At 39.0% G+C, this 22,197-nt stretch overlaps 1 protein-coding gene across 5 annotated transcripts in view; it reads right to left on the bottom strand.

Annotated features, from left to right (window-relative positions):
• The window catches only part of ZFYVE28 (zinc finger FYVE-type containing 28), a 152,707-nt gene that overhangs the window by 83,900 nt on the left and 46,610 nt on the right, over window positions 1-22,197 (bottom strand). For all 5 annotated transcript variants that reach the window (XM_039550901.1, XM_039550903.1, XM_039550904.1 and 2 more), the window contains exon 2: window positions 429-569. In XM_039550901.1, coding sequence (XP_039406835.1) covers window positions 429-569 — 141 coding nt within the window. The remainder of the gene's footprint in view (window positions 1-428; window positions 570-22,197) is intronic.

Genomic DNA, 22,197 nt, shown 5'->3' with positions numbered 1-22,197 from the left:
GAATTAGCTAAACACCATATAACCCTCTGAATGTAGCTCATTTACTAATGAAAAACTATCAGATTCATGAGGTGTGAAAGCTGAGCAGCTACAAATGACATGGCTATTTTTTGCTGCTGGAAATTTTGAAATATTTTTCATGTCTTAGTAAGCTCTGTATGCTTATTTTTTATAAAGGAAACAAAGTTTATGATCTCTATTCTCATTCAGGGAAAGCATCCACACTCTTATATGAGATGTAGGAAATTTCATTTATGGATAGTATTTTCAAGAATATACCCTTTAAAGTAAGGAAAGGCATGTATCTAAAGATGGTTCATTTTAAAAAGCTCTGAGAATAAAATCTAATTAATACAAAAAATATTGATGTAATACATTAAACATACATTAAAATCCCACTGAAATCAGGAAGTTGCCACTTTGATTACCTGACAGGAGCGAAACTGGTTGACCAGCAGTGTACATCTCTGTGGGTCTTTTCTTCCATCCAAACTGTCCAGTTCAGCTGCTACTTGATTTAGTTCCTCATCAGCATAGTAGAACTGAGCAAGGAGCTGTGGGTCTGTTCTCTGTATTGGAGACATGGACAATATTACATTATTTTTACAAAAAAGCCAAACCAAAACCCAAAATTTAAACTGACTTCAAGGAGTTGTATTTACTGTGATTTTTTTTAACATGTAAGCCAGATAAGCAGTGTGGCAGCATGGAAAAGAATGATCTTGAGATACTTACATACACGTAGAAATTTGTTCTACTTTGAAGAAAAAAAAAAACCAAACTCTCAAAAAACCTCTCACATAATAAATCTGAGACATTACTCAGCTACCATTATCTCCAAAACCACCCTGGCATTCTCACTACTTGTGACATAATTATCTGCAGGTGCAAACAACTGAATCACAAGTTTTGTTTATTAAACAAAAGTAGACTTCAGCTCCAGGCAAAACAAGACAAAGTTGCTTTCCAAGTTAAAACAAACAAACCATACCCCCAAACCTATCTAGCAATGGAATAATCTATCAAGCACCACAGTAACATTTGCAGCATGATCTGGTCAGAATCCTCCTTTTGAGCATCACAAGAATGAAGCCACAGAAGGCAAAGGTACTGAATCTACCAGGGCCAAATAGATGCAAACACTTTACAAAACAAATAATAATATGACTAAACAAGGTATTACAGAGAGAAAACTATGTCACAAGTCTTTCAAATGGCAAAGTACAGAATCATCACAATGGATTTTTGGCCACATTAAAACAAAGCAGCAATTGTAATAAAAAGACCAAAAGAATGCTTCCTCAAAAACACTGAGAAATATTAATAATAAATATTAAAAGTTTACATCATAAAAGGATTTTTTTTAACATTAACAGCTAGGAATTCTGGTTTCGATATCTTAAGTGTAAGCTGACAAAAATCTACACTCTTGAATAATGTCTTCACTATAGCCCTGATATAAAGGTGCCCAGGGAGAAGGATAAAGCTTGTGATATATGGTCAGGGAAACAAACAAAATTCAAAATGAATGATAATAAGAGGGAGAGCATGTAATTGAACTACTAAATTTTATGTTGTTTAGTTCTAAATTTCTGTATTTATAGTCAAGATTAGTAAAGCATTTCTTTAAGCATTCCCTACCCGATTATTTTTATTATTTCTGGGTTTTATGTTTTCCTTCAGCATCTATCCACAACCATTAAAACCTTCTGGACAAAGCTAATAAACAAAGATGCAGGAGCCTGTGTATGGAATTGTGGCAAAGCATGACTGCTGATTTTCAAGCATCTAAATTGCACTGCAGAAGCAAAATAAGGCAATTTATTAAGACTGGTCTCAAGCAACACAAGTATGCCTGAGATACTTAGCTCCCACATGGCTGATTTTTTCAACTGGAGGAACAAAAGTTTTAATTGAGTTCTCTCAACTGTGTTATGTTTGGTCTGGATTAGTAGTGTGATCTTTGATTAATTTTGTCAATCATATGTGGGCCCTGGCAAGCTGAAACTGCATGAAACTCTAAATCACTTCACAGGGGGCCACTTAAAGCAAATAACCACAAGTCTACAAATTCAATTTACTCCACTTGGTAACAGAAAATTAGGGAGGGTGCCATGTTCAATGCCAATTTTTATTTTCAGTTTATGCAAAATATGGTTCAAATAATTTAATCCAAATTCCTTACTATTCCTTGGCAGAGGAAGAGTTAGCAATTCCCATCCCTAGATACTCAAATTAATAGAAAGACTTAATTTGAAAACACCTCATGGAAAACCTACCACTTATCTTGGCAGTTTGTTTAAGGAAATCATCCCATTTAACAACAAATTAATGCATCTAATCCTTGTTTTGATTTGCTGGACTTCAGCAACACTGCTCATTTTGCCTTATTCCACTACAGCATCGAGTACTTGCAGTACTTCTATTTGCCTATTTCTGTATCCACTGATGGCAGTAAGCCCTTTAACCATATCACCACTGTAGGCTGCACATATGGGTTTGGGATTTTTGGGGAGAATTTTTGCTTGGTTATGTTGGGGAAGATGAAACAGGAAAGCCTCATAAATATGATTGCCTGACAAAAGATTCTGGGAATATGAAAACTACAGGCAACATCAAAATGAAAGCCACTTTTGAAATACCAAGTCTTAGTTACTGAACAACTAGAAAACAACGGTATGGCCGACTGAAGGTAATCCCCTCTTGATGGAACAATACCCTCTGCTTGCAAGCAGGTCCAAGAGTCAGAGCAGACCCTACTAGCTCAGCAGAAGGGGTCCAAAGAGTAGTTTTTAGAAGTTAAGATGTAACACTCTATGGTAATATAAGAACTCTTATAGGCTGTATGTAAATGCTCTAGGATTTGTATCTTGTATTAGATTGGTTAGTGACAATTAGAATATTCAGTACAGAAGATGATTTATTGTATTGTAACCAGGACTTCAGACACTTCTTCACTTCCACTTCCACTCTTGCTCTTACACACTCTCTCTCTCTCTCTCTCTCACCCGTTTACTCTCTTGCTCTCTTGGGCCTGCTCAGAGCTGAGTTTGGCAGCTCTGAGCAGTGCCCCTATACCCACGTCCTTTGCAATAAACCGACTGTGTCCCAAGATCAGACTATAGAGATCTCTCGTCACCATCCGTCTCCGTCACCAACCGTCCCATCCGTCACGTCAGTAACCTACATGGTTGCACTGGAAGTTTTTTGTACGTGGTGATATTGCTATTATCACCCCAACACCCTCCTGAGTATGAGCTCTCCAGGCAGGAGTCTCATTCTACAAGTACACCTTGCATTCCTTCTGCCTAATGCCTCTTTATATTCCACATATTCAGCCCAACAAATGGCCCAGGCTGTCCTGAGTGTCTTTGTTCTCCGGTGGTGTGGTACATTGTGCTGGCACCAGTCTCCACAGATTTGAAACCATCACTTCATATATGGGTCATAACTTACTATCCCCATTTGTATGATATACACAAACTATCATTCCAGCCAGTACAAAGACAAGAATCAGCACACTACTAGTTAATTAAAAAAAAAAAAAAAAAAACGCAACCAAAGTAACACACATTTAGCTATGTTATAAGATCACTCACTGAATATTTATTTTAAGGATATTTACTTTTTATTAAGTTGCACTCAACAGGTCAGATACCAAAGTCAGAAGATGCCTGCCTACCATCCACAAGGTCAGTGTAAAACTGTCCATATAAAAAAGCTGTATTAACTATTGAACTGGTTACATTCTGGCTTTGCCCATGAAGTCCAACCAATGAACAGTGACCAGGATTAGGTTAGGTTGGTTTATTGCATAATGAATTCTGATCTGATTTTTCAAACAGGAGTGGAGTTTAAATGGACTATAAGAGAATGTTAAAAAGAAACAAATTAAGAAACCTGTTACCTACAGGTTATTCGATAAATAACAGGTCTGTAGAATTATTTATTGCATGTTATCAGAAGAAAAGATGCTATTCTCAATCTTGTAAACAAGCAGGTAGACCAAAACCAGAAACTATCCCTAAAAAATAGTGACAACTAACAGAGAAGAGAAATTCTAGCACAGACTTCCCAACATGGGACAGCGCCCAAAAAATAAACTATCAACAAGAAGCCAGGGTTCCAACAGACCAATCTCAAGCCACACAGTAATTCTGGAATCTAAGAATCACTTTGAAAATCACATTTACAGAAACAAGGGTGGTTCTTAAGGAAATGTCCTCTTTTTGAAAGAAAATTGCAAGCACTTTCTGCATGATTTTTAACAGCAGCTTTCAAGTATCAATACCACCTCTTTTTGAGTAACATAAAACGTGCGTCATCTTGGAACTGACAGCAGCCCATAATTTGAACATTAAAGGGAATGTTTTCCCCCAGGTTTCCGTGATCCTTTGTAGAGAAGTACAGATTTTGTTCAGGCTTTTTCTTCCACTGAGATCGCAACAGGAATGCAGCCACCACCACTGCAAAAAGAAGACATGATGATCCCAAATAAGCCAAAGAACAGAAAGAAGCAAGGGAGCCATGCAAATGAGCAAGATCCCAGCTAGTGATAGCACTATCTTCTGAAGCCTGCCAGTTGTCCTCTGGAAAATAATATCCATCATTTTTGAATTGCTGATCTAAAGTCTTCAGAACAACAGCTAAAACCCAACCCTGCTCAAAATAAAGTCCATGGACTTGAGATGAAAGGCTCCAGATCTCCCTTTGTTCACTGGCACTCTTCCAGCAACTAAGCATTTATGTTTCTCCCACACACTCAGGAACCCTGACTTGATCCCTATGGAAAGAAACTATACAGAAAAGCATTAATTATACGCCTTTGCTGATGGTAAATCCAGATTGCCTTTTGACATGGGAACAAAGCAAACCTACATCCACTGGGGTAACTTTTCAAGGAGCACTTACTAAAAGGTGTATTTTACACAAATACATATATTTTATTAAGAAATGCCTTCACAACCACAGGACAATATTTGGTTAAACATCAACTGCTTGTTCAACCATTCCTATTCTACTACAGCTCTAACAGCTGATGAGAAAAGTTTTAGAGGAAGGCTATCACATTCACATCAGTGGAACTGTCTTGAAGCTACACAGCCTCTTTTATTCCCCCTATGGTAAGGGAAAGGGTGGTTTTAGAAGCCTGAACAGTAAGGAGTTAATGCATTGCTATGCCTCAAACACCAATGACCACTCAAGTGAGAAAGTTAGAACAGGATGTGCCTGGAAGTGGGGGCTATGCAAACACAGGGCAGCACCTTTCTGGAGCTAATTTTCCTGTTCAGGTCTACAGTGACCACACAAAATAAAGTGCAGAAGCACAGAAGTGGAGTCAAGGAGTGGGCAGGACCAACAGAGGGGGCTCAAAACCACCGAGGACCCCAAAGTACTCCCTCACTCTTTTGGGGAATTCTCCATCAGAAGACTGTACGTGGCCCATAGTGTTCCATCAGACTTGGAGAATCCCTTTCCCTGGGAAGAGATCCAGGCATTTCCACGCCAACTTGAATGTATATAACCTGACAAACTTTTTGTTTTGTGGGCCCCCATTCCCAACGGATCACGTCTGTGACTACTAGTACAGCAAAACAGTGATCAAGTCTCATCACTGGATCCTCAGGCGGTGACATCTTTCCTCTCAACTATCTACTCTTATCCTTTCCTTCTCTTTCTTTTCCTTATGTATTTTGTGGTACGTTTATACTTTTATAGAAGAGAAACAAAATGCCCACATACTTTCCACCGCAATTGAATTGTTTTAAAATAAATCTGCCTCATAAATACACCAGTCACTCAATGTCTTTTCACTCTATTTCATCCCAAGGAATTTATTAACAGGAATCCCAGCCTGCCTCAGAGGCAGGTCATAACAGTAGTGTGTCTATTAAGGAGTTGTTCTCAGCCTAAATCTGTTGCCTACTGTATTTTCAGGGAAAGGAAAGAGGCGCAGGACCAACCTTAAACTTTCCATTCCCCAAAATACGTGCTGCTATTATCGGACAGTCCCAAATATGAACAATTACTATACAGCACAGAAATTTTTAAAAAGGGACTTCCCAAGTGAAAGCACATTCCCTTTAGGAGGAGAAATCATGAAAGCCATAGGTTAGAAACTTGCTTCTACTCTGCAGTGTACAGAAAACGATACTTCTGTATTGGAAAACAACTCCTTGTACAAGATGGCAGCGTGCTCTGTGGAAAAGGCAGAATTAGGCCCTAAGCAATTTAAATAAAGGCACTGATGAGCCAACTCAGTATTTTCAAAACTTAAAAATAATGTTGCATGTAACTAGTCTTAAGCTAATTAAATTTAACTAAGACTTACATAATATTATAAAGAAAAAAAATTTTTGTTCAAAAGTAACAGGATTTAGGCACAGAGTCCAAAGTTTATTTATCACCATTGTGAAAAAGTAACATATTTAAAGCAACAGAAACTTAATCAATTAAAACTTTTTACACCAGTCACAGTTGCAGTAGTAGGTTTAACTGGCAGACAACAAATTCCAAAGACTGAAGGTCCTTCTTCAAAAAGGGATACCAGCAAGTTGTTACATCTGCTTATTTTTCACCTCACATGTAAGCAAGTGTATTCACATCCTTCCTTTGGACAGGCACTTTGAATTTTTCATTGATTTCCAAATGCTAATAAATAGCAAGAAGACACAATAATTCTCTAACAGGCAGGTGAGTCAAAAATTCTGGCACTTAACTGTCAGAGGTTTAGCAGCAAAAATATTTCCTCATACTAAATGAAAAAGGAACTGCTGTTCCAAGCACATAGATGTATGCAGAGGGGGGTTGTTTGGTTTTGGGGTTTTACTTAGTTTGTGGTATTTTCCTTTTAATCTACTGACTATCTGAAGTGCTATCTGTTAAAGTAAAAAGGAAAAAAATTCCCTCAGCAGTCATATTTTGTACAATGTCATGAAGTCTTAAGCTGGTGTTGCACATGCATAAAAAAGAAAAATGACTCAGAGATGAAGACAACAACTGGTAGTTGGTCACAAGGATATGTAAAAGCCAAGCATTGTGAAAAAAGCTACAGCCTCGTTAAAGCTTTGCCAGCTGCTCTGTGTTTATCTATAGAATATCATTACACAAGCAAGAAAGACAGGTGAACAGCTTGTTAACACAATAAAATGCTAGCAGCACCTTAAGCAAAAAGACAAAACAAACAAACAACCCCAGTGAGCTAATGATTCATAGGACAACAAAAATCAGGTAGATAATCTTTTCCAATTTTCTCTACATTGGGTGTAATTCGAACCCCCCAAACATGAAAATCTGATAACAGTTATGCTGAACTAGAGTACCAAACATCTGAGACTGCCATGCTGTCGGTTTTCACTCATGATAGATTAAGTCAGTGTACATAGTTTCTATTTTTGAGTGTTCATAATACTAATCTGGAAAAGCATGTGCTCAAATCCATATTTTCTGGGGGAAGCACATAAGCATATGCTGAATACAAATTACTGAAGCTTTCGGACATCTATTCTGCAGAATAGGAGTGCCCTGCAGCTGAACCATAGCCTCGATTTCTAGAAAAGAAGATGGACTCCAGAAGAGAAAAGGGTTTTGCTGTAGGGAAGTGGTGGAGCAGCCACTTCGTCCAGGTGAAGAGTGGGTAACCTTCAAGGTTGCCTACTCATCCAGCCTATGGCGGGCTATTTTTAATTAGCAAGAAATTAACCTTCCCCATATTGCATCTGTTTTGCTCATGATGGCAACTGGTGAGTGATCTCCCTGTCTTTATCCTGACCCACAAGCTTTTTCATCCTATTTTCTTTCCCTGGCCTGTTGTGAAGGGGAGTGAGAGAATGGCTGGGTGGGCACCTGGCAGCCAGACAAGGTCAACCCACCCCTCTGAACATGTAAAACACTTAACCAAAGTGTCCTCCAGCAGCTAGTATCTCACAGTTTGACTTAAGCTAATCAGATTTCATTCTCAGCTGCTGTAAGAACATCAAGTTTAAAGAACAAATATTTACTTAGAAACAACAAATTCAGCTTGTCAGGATACATATTGAAATGTACAAATCACTCTTCAGGCTTTTTTTTTCCCCTAAATGCTTTTATGCAGTTTGCTTCAGATTTGTCTAGATTTTTGTATTTAAACTCAAACATGACACTAAAGCATCTCTTCAAATAAAATAGATTCTGCAGTGCTTTTAGTGATTTGTTACCTACAAAGAGGAAAATAGCCAATTTAGCTCCCTGGGCTTGTTGATCGATTATGTTCAATTCCAGATGTACAGCCCCCCCTTACACAGAGGAATCATGTGGCATTTGGAAGTGGCACCCAGCAATCTGTCCCCCAGCAATCCAAAGCATCCTGCCACACTACATGTCTTCACAACTTGCCACATTAGAGTACTTTCAACCCACTCTGGTTATGTTATAGTCTAATGGATGTGTCTAAATATTTATAACTCCTAAATATTTGGGCAAACAATGACCTGTTCTTAGACATGTCTAACATGTTAATTTCTCTCGAGGTATTACCTTTTTTCCTTTCAGAATCAGACTTTTATCCTAAAAAACCCAACTAAACCCAACAAACAAAAACCCCCCAACAACCTCAAACAACCACTTTATGCAGTTAAAGGATCGTCTTGAAGACTCTTTTTGGTTCTGTCATCTTTTAGCACACACATCCCTAAATTATTTTTTCCTTCCTAGGTCTATAGTTCCAGTATTTTGGTCATGCTTAGCAGACCTCCTAAAACACAAATTTTGCTTTGCTGTTCAGAACCAACCAATTTTGAACAATCTGCCATGTACAACTTCTTACTTCTATATCATAAAATAATTATCTTAATCAGGGCATAGACAAAACTCTAAGAGGGTAACCTGACCCAGCAAGTTCAAGCCTGATGACTGTGAAAGAGTTGCTCCATAGTCCTTCTCAGGTATCAACAGGCATAGCACATTCCTTAGTTTTTTCATGTTCAAAGTGCATCTTTATTTTTCTTTGGCTCAGCAAACTCACTTAGGGTGAGTCTGAGCTGTTCCATATCATATTTTAACAAAAGCAGCAGCATCTGTGTAAAGCTGCTCATACATAACCTCATTTGCCTTGTAGGAGACTTTCAACAAGCTCAAGCTGAACACCTTGACAGATGCTTGGGATTTAACTACCTTGGCATTGTATCAGTAGCACAATCAATCATTGCAACAAAAAGATTTCATCAAAACTTTGTTCCAAAGTGCACCTGTTCAACTCAGTGATGAAAGAAATGGCTCATACAGCCCTCAGCAGCGAAACTTTTCCCAGCTTCTGCCTTCTGACAATAACTTCAAATGAATGTTTGCATAAGTAAATCTTTTGATCTTATTTCCACTATTTCAGCTAAATCATATAAACAAGTAGCTTTCCAAGTGCCATCACCAGTCAAACTCTGTTTCCTACTCTGTTTTCCAGGCAACAGCAAGCTTCAGTGGATGTTTGTCCCATGCTTTTACCACAGCACCCGTCTGTGCTCCCAGTCTCTGAATGGGAGATTCACCCATGTCTAACCAGGAACACACTCTAGACACAGTCCTCTATTTCAAGTATTTAACATCATCTCTCTTTGCAGAAAGTCTACACCTCCTTGTAGGCAGAGCCTACCTAAAGTTTTAGGGAACTTTTAGGAACTTCATTGCTTTTAACAATTTGATACTGTGATTACTATCCTTTTTCCAAGCACACTTGAGCATGAATAGTGGCTTTGAAAATTACCAGAACATGAGCAAGAAGAAAGGGACGGGAAAGGCTGACAGCAGGACTACACAGGACTTTAAACCATGTTTAAAACTTTGGAAGCAGTCCAACAACAACAAAATATATTCAAGTACACAAAGAGCACATATTTGCTGGAGACAGGAAACTGACTGGATGATAGTGCATAGCAGAAGGCTCCCATGCATCCCTGCTCCCACTCCCTGCTGAATTGAATATTTTTTGCTCAATGAGGCACTCCCAGGTCTTTTTAGACAATATCCTCAAGGTCTGTCCTTGGTCTCCTGGTCACGCAGAAAATCTCTCCTGGGAGACAAATGGGTTTGTACAGCTATTCCCATTTTCTGTGCTAGCTCAGCATACAGTTTGAGTTTGACCACTTCTCATCAGCATGCATGTTGGATAAGCTCTATCAGTCTTCAGCCATTCTCAACCCCAAACTGCTCCTTTTAAAACAAGACACAGAATGCACAAAAACTAAGCAGAAGTTAAATGCAACCATGAATGCTCTTTGGGCTTACAGTCTCTCTATATCCATTTATTGAGAGGAACAATAAAACAAAAAATCCAAACAAAACAAAACACAAAAAACCCCCAAACCCTCTATTCAATACATATTAGTGATTCATACAAGGATTTAAAAATCACATATTGTTTCTTCTGGCAAGATCAAGTTTGCCCGACCTGGTTGCTGCCTGTTCAAGTACTTATGAAAAACCAACATAATTACGGCACTACCTATTTAATGAATGGACCCTTTTCCCACATTCCCAACAACAGCTTTCAGAACAGCTATTACACATACACTCTATTGCCTATTACCCTTTATTGATCAGCAATATCACTTTCACATTCTAACTAAATGTTGGTTGTCCCCAAATGCATTCTGCAAACTTCTGGTTGCCAGGTATTTCTGTAGAATGCCAAGTGACAAAAGAGATAAACACATTAATTGCAGAACTGATGTTAAGTGGAAATGCATTACCAGTAATGCTTACTGTAATATTTACAATACCTTGGCAAAAATATGATTCAAACTAGTTTTCCTTTACTGTATTTGATAATAGTATTGAAAAACAACACTACACTGGAGGCACCACAAAAAGACAGAGAAATGTGATGTTCGAAAAACAAAGCACGCCTAAGTAACGCAAAAGTATTAACTCATACAAGTAAAAATTTGCTTCTATTTCAATGTAAACACCTACTGAAAGCCTTTATCAGCAGACACTAAGCATCTTTATCTTCCAGCACAGCCAAAAGATCTTCTCTACCATCCCTGCACTATACAGGCTCTAAACCCCAGTCAGGCTCCAGAAATGAACATTAACTAGGGACCATACCAAAATCACAGAAAGACTCAAGACTCCTCACATGTAATGGGGCAAAGAACTCCAGTGCTTCCAAAGCCTTACGGGATGGACACCTGCTGGGGTAACTCTAACTTGTATTTCAATGACATAACACCTTAAATTGCTCCATTGGTTTCATCATGAATACTGCATTTGACACAAGGTTCAGCATAAATGCAGTCTTGGATCAAAGCTATTAATTGCTTTTCAGCTGCAATACAGTGAATATTTTTCTCTGACTAAGCAACATAAAATCTAAGTGTCAAAAGCTTCCTGACATTTCTGAAATCCAAGTTCTCAATTATTGCCATTAATTTCAAGACTGCTCTGAAAACAGTCGGTAACAGTTGCATCCAGCCTGACTTACACAGCTGTCTAACCTACAGTCACACGATCACATGACTTGCCTAAAACACGAATTTGCTCTAAAACAGGCAAGAACAACCATAGGCATCTCCTATTCCTCATTTTTTCTGTGCTCTAGCCTTTCTGTTTTGTGTAACAAATCCATAATGAAGGTCAGAACCTGGAAGTACTTCCCCACAGTGGTCTTGCCTAAACCAGACATGTCTCTCTCCAGCCCAATCAGATCTCCAGATCCCTCTAGATCTGCCAGGAGCATAATGGTACAATTTCCTTCTGAATGCAAGATACACCAGTTCAAACCTACTGAAATAAAAATCTCTTTTTTGCTGCTTCTTGCTACCTTAGAGACCAACTGTCTTGCATCCAAATTTAGCTCCAGTTTTTTCTGTTTTGCTCCCTCCAGCAGTGGTTACACCACACCTGAGCCACAGCTCTGCTTTATTTTCCAAAATCCAGTGTATATGACACAGGCAAGCCTGCACACTGAAAATGCCTGCAGAGCTTCAGGGACTACCAATGATGATCTAAAAAAAAATCTCAATGCATTATTAAACATAAATCTCGTGCTTTTAATACACACGACCCAAGGAACTGTGGAAAAGTACTTAAAGGAGACATGTATTTTACACTTTCGTTGCTTTTTGCAAACACAGTCAAAGCAATTAATTGAAAAGTTTTACAGTAAAATGTTTTTGGTTATTCCTCCAAGCAGTTACTTCATCTAGTCAGGCAACAGTTTCCTCATGCTCTGAATATTTTACAACTTCTAACACTATACTGCTTTTCCTTACCAAGTTACAGGTGAAACACAGCATTTTCCTTTGAAAGAAAATGTTGTGAAGACTGACAGGCATTTTTTTAAAACGGCAAATATTCATACCAATATGCCATAACTCAGATTTTTTTGCTATTTGTTTTCCTTGATATATTTTTTACATTATTTTTAATTACTAACGATATACATAGGCTAAAATAGAATATATCCAATTAAAGGTTCTGTTCAGGAAGACACATTCACTTCAGAGATGATGTTATCACATCCCAAAATTATGCTGAGAACACAACCACCATTCAAAACCATGAATAATATCCATAATCAAAGTATGTGTTCAGAAGATTTTTATTCATTTACTTTTCTGTTTATTTATTTGAGAAAAAAAAGGAAGTCCAGAATTTATCAACTGGAAATGACAGGCAAAAGAATATAACCTGGAACTCACGAAGTCTGGGGATCTGCATCTATTTTCAAGGGCCATTGAGAATTATTTATATTCAGCAAAACACAATTATGATTCTGAAATGGACTAAAAACAGAAACGTAAATCAAGCTGGCAGTGTATTTCTACTCTGCGAGCAGCTACTGCTTGATTGTTTGTGTTGCTATCTACACCAGCCTAAGGACTAGTCAGGTGCCAATACAACCTGAGACAAAGAAAGGGCATTACCTATAGAGGGTGAGTGGGTGTAATTACAGTAAGACGGTGAAAGTACTGACTAATTACAGCACAATGACTTATTATGGAGACATACATTTATATATTTATTCCACATACAGCAAAATAATCTGTCAAAAATTATGGCAAAAATTCCCAGGTGTTTTGTGAATGCAGATTGCTTCAGAAAGACCCATTTGAGACAGGCAGCTCCACATTTAAATTAGACAAAATACACTTGTGAAATACAGTGGTCACTGTTTAACATGTCACTGAATGCTGGAAGTGCTGCAATGAGGAAGGCAATAAAAATCTGAAGTACAAGATGCAAAAAAGCATAACCAAAAGCACTCAGGCTAAGACAGAACCAAACCCAGTACTAGTGTTGAGAACAGAGCAGATATAGGAAACAAAGATACAACTAAAAAGATGGATTTATAAACCAAATAAAAACTTTCCTTTTTTAAAAGCATCTTGAAGTTCCACAGTAAACCCAGCCCTCCTCACTGGTAACTTCTGAGCATCAAATCTCAAAGCTAAATTCTATAGCTGTGATGAATGCAGGCCTCCTAACAAGATAAATCCTAGAGTGCCAGACCTTTTCAGTGGTGTCCAGGACAGGACAAGCAGCAATGGCCATAAAATAAAACACAAAAAGTTTCACTTCAACATGAGGCTGAACTTTACATTGATAGTGGCAGGGCACTGATACAGGCTGCCCAGGGAGGTCATGGAGTCTCCCTCCCTGGAGACATTAAAAATCCACCTCAACACATTCCTATGTAATCTGCTCCAGGTGCCCCTGCCTTGGCAGGGATGTTGGACTGGATGATCTCCAGAGGTCCCTTCCAACCCTAAACTATGCTGTGATTCTGTAAATGAAACAATTTGAACTATGAAAATTACATTAATAGCCCTCGTATATACAAAATTGTATTAGTAAAGGAAAACTTCAAGAAAGATATGCAAGTTATTTTATTCCATAAAGGAAAAGCTAAATTACCTGCAAAGTGAGACTTGCTAAATTACCAGAAGAGCTATTACAAACATCTTTATTTCCCATGAAATAATTTCATTACACAAAACATGAAAAACCAGGAGACTGCTAGACTTCCTAATGATTATATATATATATATATATATATATATATGTTTCTTCCCACAGAGTTGTTTGCACTTGTGAAGCACAGACTTAGAGAACCTCCCTTAAACACCCCAAGTTTCTGCAAAGGAGCTTAGTGAGGCTGTGCTCTGCCACCCCACACCCCAACATCATCAGGGTGCCATTTGCTCCTCTGTGGTAGCACACGAGCGATTCTTCCTGCCCAGCTGGACCTGCACTCAGCCCAGTATTCCAGGTGGCCCAACAGAGCCTTGTGATTCCCAAAAGAGAACAAAAGGGAGAAATTTCTCTTACACACATAATTTCTCTCTGGACAAATCGCTACATAAGAACATATGCAGCACTTAGAGCAAGATATACTGCAGGAAAAAATTTGAAAAACCCCAAAAATTAGAATTCAAAGAGAAAAGTTCGTTTTATTTTCATTCTGCTCAGGCCAGCACTGATTCAGAGTTCCTCTGTGCATACTGTCCTCTGCAACAGATGGGAAAACTCTCCAGCAGAGCAGTGTTACACACTTCAGCAATTAATTGCAGAGGATAACGTGACTCTCATGCATTTCATTTTACATGATGAGGAATTTATTCTGACTTGCAATGGATGATGCTCCAATAGAGCCTTGCCTTAGTGCCTCACCACAAGCATCACTCAGTACAGGAGACTGCAATTTGAAAACTAACACTGCCCTAATAACTAACCCACTCAATCATGTCAACTTCCAAAAAACCCCACTATAACAAAATATTACCATAAAAACTTAATGTTTAACAGCAACACTAGAGCAAACCAAATTACAAAAGCAAGCTTCTCACTCATTCTCTGGAACACCCCAAAGTCTCTTTCACACTGCCACAAGACAGATGCAATTAGACTGTGCAGCTGGCAGCATATAACAAATTTGGTTTGGCAGACTAGTTTGCCTCGCTCCCTGAACCATCTCTCCCCATGTGCACCAAATGCATCTGCCTGCATTGTACCTCCAAGTCTTTCTACAGCATCACACTTCCATTTTTCAACCTCCCAATACAAAACACACTGCTCCTCATCAAAGAACCAAGGCTTTTGTGCTGTAAAGGACTCAACAATATAAAATATGGAGGGATACTCCAGTGAGTGATTTTTTTTGGAAGTCATTTAAACAGTACTTATGACGACAGCAAGAACACATGAAAAACATGTCAACTGAGCATGGGATCCAGAACATGAGATTTCTGTCAGAGGGAATAATTATACCCAAGGCTGCACTGTTGCTTGTAAAAACCATAATAAAACATGGTATATATTCACTGTATCTGATTATGGGAAAAGGTTCTGTGCATAAGGTATGTACATACTGAATATAACCCACTCCATGCCAGCTCACTTCCCCTTAAAACCAAAAGACAGTCTAGATTCAGTGCTCTACAAAGCTCTTAGTTCTCAATCACAGACTATCACAAATTTACCACTCCAGTCACTAATATTCTTTTATATACTTTGAAGACATATGAATATACATCCTTAGTGAGAAATTAAATATGTCTGAGTTTCTTAAGGTGGTAGTTTATTGATTCACATTCCCACATGACTTACTGAGTCCTTTCAGAGGTTTCTAAACCCTCACCCAGCCTAAGCAGAAACTCCACCTAGACTGGAATAACATGCTCTGAGGATTTTTTTCCCCATTCATAAAATCAGCACAGTTCCTAGCTGGGAAGAGAGTCAAAAGTAGCAGTTTTTCAGACTATTTCTCAGGTTTGTCTGTCAGCTTGTGCCAAGAAAAATTTCACTTAGGCATAAGCAGCCACAGCACCCCAGAAAGAGAGTAGAAAAAAAAGTGTAACACCAAACAGTCCTGAGGAAAAACTAAGTTTGGTAGAGTCAAATCACAGCCCTTCACCTGAGAACTGGGCATTAAGAATCTGCTCTAGTTTTAATGAGTCCACACCTGTGCAGGAGAAAGGCCTCACATGAGATCATGAAGCCAAAGTAAAAAAATCTATCTTGCAAAGACAAAGCAGAGCCTGGGACCAACATATTGCAGACACTGCCTTCAGAACTTTTCAGTTCTAGGCAGCAGATGGCTTAGCTACGCCAAAATACTTCTGAAGTACAAGATGTGTTCATTCATGGAAGCTCTTGTTACTTGATTTTCCCATTTGTCCTCTAGGATCAGGCTGCTGAGGCAGCCCTCTGCCAACATATTACTTCTCAGAAAAATATTAACAGACTGAAGTGGAAAAGCTGACATCATACCTGATGGCTCCAAAATTACACATGGATTAGCACCCTTGGTATATCAAAGAAACCCCAAACAAACAAACAACAAAGAAAACAAAAAACCAAACCAAACCAAACAAACAAACAAAAAAACCCCACCAACCAACAACAACAAAAAAAAACCAACCCAAAACCAAAACAACAAACAAATAAACCAACCCATCCAGAAAAACAGGTAAAATGTAAAGAACCAAGGCTAATTTTAAGAAAAATAGTAGTCATGTGCTAGGGGAGATAGATGTACTGGTTTAGTTGGCCACTGACATAAGCTTGCTCTGAAAGCTTTGCACCAAGAAAGAAGCCTATGAACTCACATCAAACCAAACAAGATTAAAACACTGGTGGACAGTGATACAAAGAGAGAACAGCAGAGAGAGAGAGAAAACCCCTGAAAACTACATCTATTATTGGGGCAAAGTATCTGTCAATTTTTTTTCCCCAATAACTGATGGAATAACCTTGAATTAAAGCTCCATTCTGCCTGTAACACAGCTTCACTGAATATATGAAACATTCCAAAAAAATCTAATCCTTACTTGTATACTGGCAATAGCTCATTCAAGACAACACCAGTGTTCTTGCATCAAGCCAAAACCAACAACCAACAGTTCAGGATTATTACTGTGAATTCATCAAGAAACCAGCAATTACAACATATGTTGTTTTGATTATAAGAAAGACAGAAAAGTGAAAAGGACACTTCCCATTCTGAGGAGAAAAAAATAATCTAGTCAGTGGAATTTAATTACTTGCTCTAAATGTAAGTAGTTTTAGTAGCAACATATTGCAGGATGCATTCATTTGAGTGTATATACACTGGTGGATTTATTTTTCCTAATGCCTTAAAATCACTGAGTCTCCTGGACATGATGGCAAAACTTAGAGTGCAGCAAATTCAGAGGACTGAGAAGAAGCGAGAAATATGAGTTCTCTTTAAAAGGAAAGAGGGTTTTCCAATACATTCAGGTTTATTCTTTTGGTGGTTTGAAATTTTTCTCCTTAAAATCAAAATCCTAGTAGATTCTCATTGGAATGTACATAGCCATAAAAAACGGAACTATTTTATTATATACATTTCTAATGTGATAAATGCAAAATAATTTTAGAGAATCAGATGACCCACTAATCCATCACAATTCACATCTGCACCAGTAGAAGTTCAAATACAGCATTAGGGCAGCGAGACATTCCTGAGAATCTTGACATTTGGTTTCTAAACCCACAAAAAGCTGTTATGGTTATTTTGGCTCAGTTTAACAACAAACTACTGAACCTCTGCAGCATTCTGGGGAAAAAATGTTTAAAGCTGGTTTATGTGGAAGAGCCTATTATAATGCAGCATTATACATAAGGCTCCCCAGTGACTGCTTCACACACAAAAGGTTAAATTGCTTAGAGAAACTGCTTTGTAAGATGCTAGAAAATGAACCCATCCTGTTTCTTATTGTAAGCCATTGCCATTCAGACATCATACCACCCTACCAAGACAAATATGAACTTATTTGCATATACCCAGGTGAAATTTTGCACTGAGTAATAATAAGCTACAAAGAAATTTCAAAAAAATGCTAATTAGCTTCCACATCCAACATTCCAGAACATAGTAAAATAGTTCTGTTTAAGAAATAGCTGCATTCCTGTTCTTTCAGCATTCTGCAGCATATGGATGAACAGCCAGGCTGAAGGCAGACTTTGACAGATTTACTGATTTATATACAAGGGAAAAAAAATTTTGCTGGTTGCCATTGGAAAAGTTCACATAAAGCACCAAACTGACAGATTGAACTGATTTCTGATAATGAACTGATAAAACAGAATGCCTCTAACAAAGCTCAAATAAAACTACTACTTAACTCTTTGCTTGTCCTGTTTATCTCACATACACAAAACAGGGTTTTTGCAACATCTACTTTTTCAGTGGCATCTTGAAAGAGTGACTATAAAAACAATTCTGAACACATTTCAGGTGGACATGACAACAAAGTATTAATACAAAAAAAGTGGACGTTCATAGGTTTTATGCCCCTGCTTGTAGTTCTTATCTTCCATTTTTTTGGCTACTGGCAAAACAACTGATTTAATTCCAGCTTGGCAACAACCTAAGTAATTACAGTTTTCGAAAAACTGCTGTGTCCTTTTTACAGTTTAATAACCAACCTTAATATAATATTTATATTACCGTAGGCTTCATCATGACCTAGCTATGCTGCAGTGCTCCCCAATCATTCTGAGAAACCATCTCCAGCTTCAAGACTTCAACTTCACAGCAAGTATTAAAGAAAAAGCCAGAAGGAAGAAATCCAGCAAACAGAGAGCAAGAAACAGACTGGCTCAGCAGACCTGCACAGGCCACCAGCTCCACGCTGCTCTTCCTCCCTTGCCCTTCTGTAACACTGGGTGAATTCCTTGTCTACTCAGGTGCTCAGTTTTTCTGTTGCTCACCTCCTTTTCAGAAATACCTTTTTTCTGTATGATATGTAAATGTGAGTTCTAAGAACATATCAGACCCAGTAAGACATTTTGTTTTCAGAAGCTGGCTTCTGCTTGTAGGTATAACCTTCACAACTATTTGCTGCAGAGCAACAATTACTTAGATTTGTCTTCTTTGTCAAGTGGCTACGGACATGCTACTCTTTGAACATTCAATAACGAAGGAGAACAAAAAAGACAATCAGAAGTTGACACTTCTGCTTTTACCCAAACCTCCCCAGAAAATAAACAAACAAAAACATTGTATTCCTGTAGCATTTAACATATGCTTGGCATCAGATTCACAGGTTCAATGATGACAAGCAACTTATAGAACACAGGAAGACAGCCCAAGTTGCTCCACATTTTCTTTTAATCAGAAAGCAACTGGCATATTGCCAATTTATAAAGCAGTGCTACCCTTTGACAAGGTAATCCACCTAGCTCATCAAGGGAAGTCAGGTGATGTAACCATTTTGGATTTCAGTAAAGCTTTCCATGCTATCGGTATCCTTCTGGATAAAATGTCCAGCACACAGCTGGATAAAAACATCATGTGATGGACATCTTCATAAATGACTTGGATGCAGGACTGTAAGGGACACCGATGTTCACAGATGACAGAACACTGGGAGGAGCTGTTGACTCCCTCAAAGGCAGAGAGGCCCTGCAGAGAGACGTCAACAAATGAGAAGTCTGGACAATCACCAACCATGTGAAGCTCAACAAGGGAAAGCGCTGGATTCTGCGCCTGGGATGGGGCAACCTGGATGTACAGACACAGACAGACTGGGGAAAGAGAGGCTGGAGAGCAGCACCATGGAAAGGGACCTAGGGCTCCTCGTCAACAGAAAGTTGAACGTGAGTCAGAGTGCTCTGGCAGCCAGGAGGGACATCAGGCACAGCATCGCCAGCCGGGCAAGGGAGGGGATTGTCCTGCTCTGCACTAGGGCAGTCTCACCTCGAGTCCTGTGTGCTTAATACTTGGCTCTCTCAAGCAAATAATGAAGAAAATTTGCAAAACTGTCTGTTCTAGTAAAACAATCTTTATTGGCATCCTCTGCTGAAAGAATGCTCTGCATATTGTTTATATCAGAGGCAATGTAAATAAAAATATTTTTAAATACACACTGACACTTAAGACAGGTTTTTACTTGCAGACTAGAAGTTGAATAAAAAAACCCAAGAAATCAAGACAAATGACTGGAGTATACAAAGTATAGAACCCATTAAGTCTTTTTTATCTATATATAAGAAAAACGTCACAATTCAAAGGACCATCACACACCAACTCCGAGATAAGCCAAAAGCACACAAACACAAATCATGTTTAAGCAGGGAGAAGCCTAACAAGTGACTTCACAGTGAAATTATGCCCTTTCAGCCCAACATCCCTGGAGCCCTCAGAGTGGTCAGAGGTGGACTGTTACCCCACAGAAAGACCCAGGCAAGGCCTGCATGAACCAGCAAAAAGCACCACCCTGAGCCTGACACCTTGGTTATTTCACCCCTGGAGCTGAGTAGCACTTACACAATTCAGTGGCAATCATACCAAGTGTTTTGCAGTAGCATTTGTTACATGCTTGAAAGCACAAAAAAAAAATCATGACTCAGGAAAAGGAGGTAAGAAGCAGGTTTTCACAGTTAATGTGTGGTAATTTAATGCACAATAATCTCAGTTCATGATCACATATTTGAATTAAAATGAACCTTCAAGACAACAAATATTCTAAGAAATTTGCATTTTTAGCACAGAAACCAGTGGAAGTGAGAATTGCCACTAAATGGCAGAACTGGAAAATCCCATTTTCCTCACTGTAGGTGAAAACAGAAAAAACGTGGACTTATTCTGAGGAATGTGACTATACAGCAGGAATTAAGAAAAAGAAAATATTTTGGGCAAAACAGTGAGAGAAGTCTTCATAGACACTGGAAAATAAGGTGTCAGGGCAGAAAAGGAGCCAAAATCCAAACCTGAAAACAGGAAGTTATAAAACTTATTTTCAGATTCATCTAAATGTGTCACTATCTCGCCAAAGTGGAAGCATGGAACCAATCAAATTCACCGTTCATCTTTACAGTGTGACATACAACTTTCCTCATTATTTACTCATACAAATAAAGAAGAAAAAAATGGTATGGCAGCAATGTAAGTAATTGAATTAATTCAAGCTTCACAAGAAACTTTTTCCTCTTTGTAAAAAAAAAAGAAAAACCAAAACCAATCCAGACTACCTAAGAAAACATGGAACCTCCACCTTTTTTGAAGTTCTGCAGTATTGCCATGTCTTTCTCCTTTCCTGAATTCTTCACTCGAGTCAACTTTACAGACATTCACAGATACACACAACTGTTGACGCAGCATGAGGATTAGAGAAAACACACCCAACACAACAAATAAGATATCCAAACAAGAAGCCTTCACATTTGTATTGACTTTCCCTGTTTATACAGAGGTGTCCACATGCCTCTAAGGAAAAGCAGGTCCTTTCAGTGAAGAATATTTGATGGGAAGCTTTCTTATTCTTTACTCCTGTCATAGGTTAGCAAGCATAGTCCCAGAAAGGATGTCCTTGCTAAGGGGTGCTTACAGCTTCCTCTGGGAACTGACAGAACCTATCAGCTGGCCAGTTTGAATATGGACAATTCTCTAAGCCACTTAAAGTTGTGACCACCTCTGTTATCCACATTTAAGAATAGGCAAACTCCCCCTCCAAGCTCTCTCTCGTTTCCAGCGCTGGGACAGGTGGCTGCGGGGCCCATGTGGGGGCCAGCGGGCCCGGCCAGGCCCTGCTTGGGCCAGGCCGGGCCGGGCCACGGCCACCCTGGAGCCGATGGACCTGTTCCAGCCGTGGAACCCCCCCCACTGCCAGAGCGGCTCGGCTCTCTCCCCTCTCCACTGCGATAAGAAAAATTCAACATTCCAGCTGCAAAGCTGCAAGGCCGAGGTGAGATTAACCCTTTTTATTGCTGTGAAGAGCTGAAAACCTGAGGGAAGAGAGAGAGGAGATGCTTAAAGCTGAAAGTCTGTTGTGAAGCTATGATATATCAGAGTATCCTGTTGTAATTTCATGAAGATATGGGGGGTGGAGTGTTCAACTCATAAGCAAAAGCACCTGCGCTGAGATAGGCAGATGCTGACGCAGCTGTAATTTCATGAGAAGTTTGGACAGGGAGAGATGGACCAGATGAGGACTTTGGCTCCAAACGGGAAAGGAGAAACCTCAGTTCCTAGAGATGCTCCCAGAGATAGTCCTAACAATGAAGATGATGAAAACCCTTTGCTCCCAGGGAAGGAGAAGGGCCTCTGTTTTTGTTTCTGAATGGCTCAACCTTAAAATTGTACCCCAAAAAAACTTCAAGAGTGGACCCTCGAAAGCAGTTGCAGGAAAAGCTGCAAGTCGGGGGAAGGGACTCACACGCAGGCAGAGAGACTCCTCTTCCTAAATGGACTGAACGATA

This window comes from Corvus cornix, chromosome 4 (assembly GCF_000738735.6).
Source record: "Corvus cornix cornix isolate S_Up_H32 chromosome 4, ASM73873v5, whole genome shotgun sequence".
In the NCBI taxonomy this organism is placed as follows: domain Eukaryota; kingdom Metazoa; phylum Chordata; class Aves; order Passeriformes; family Corvidae; genus Corvus; species Corvus cornix.
This window is presented reverse-complemented; position numbering and strand designations above follow the sequence as displayed.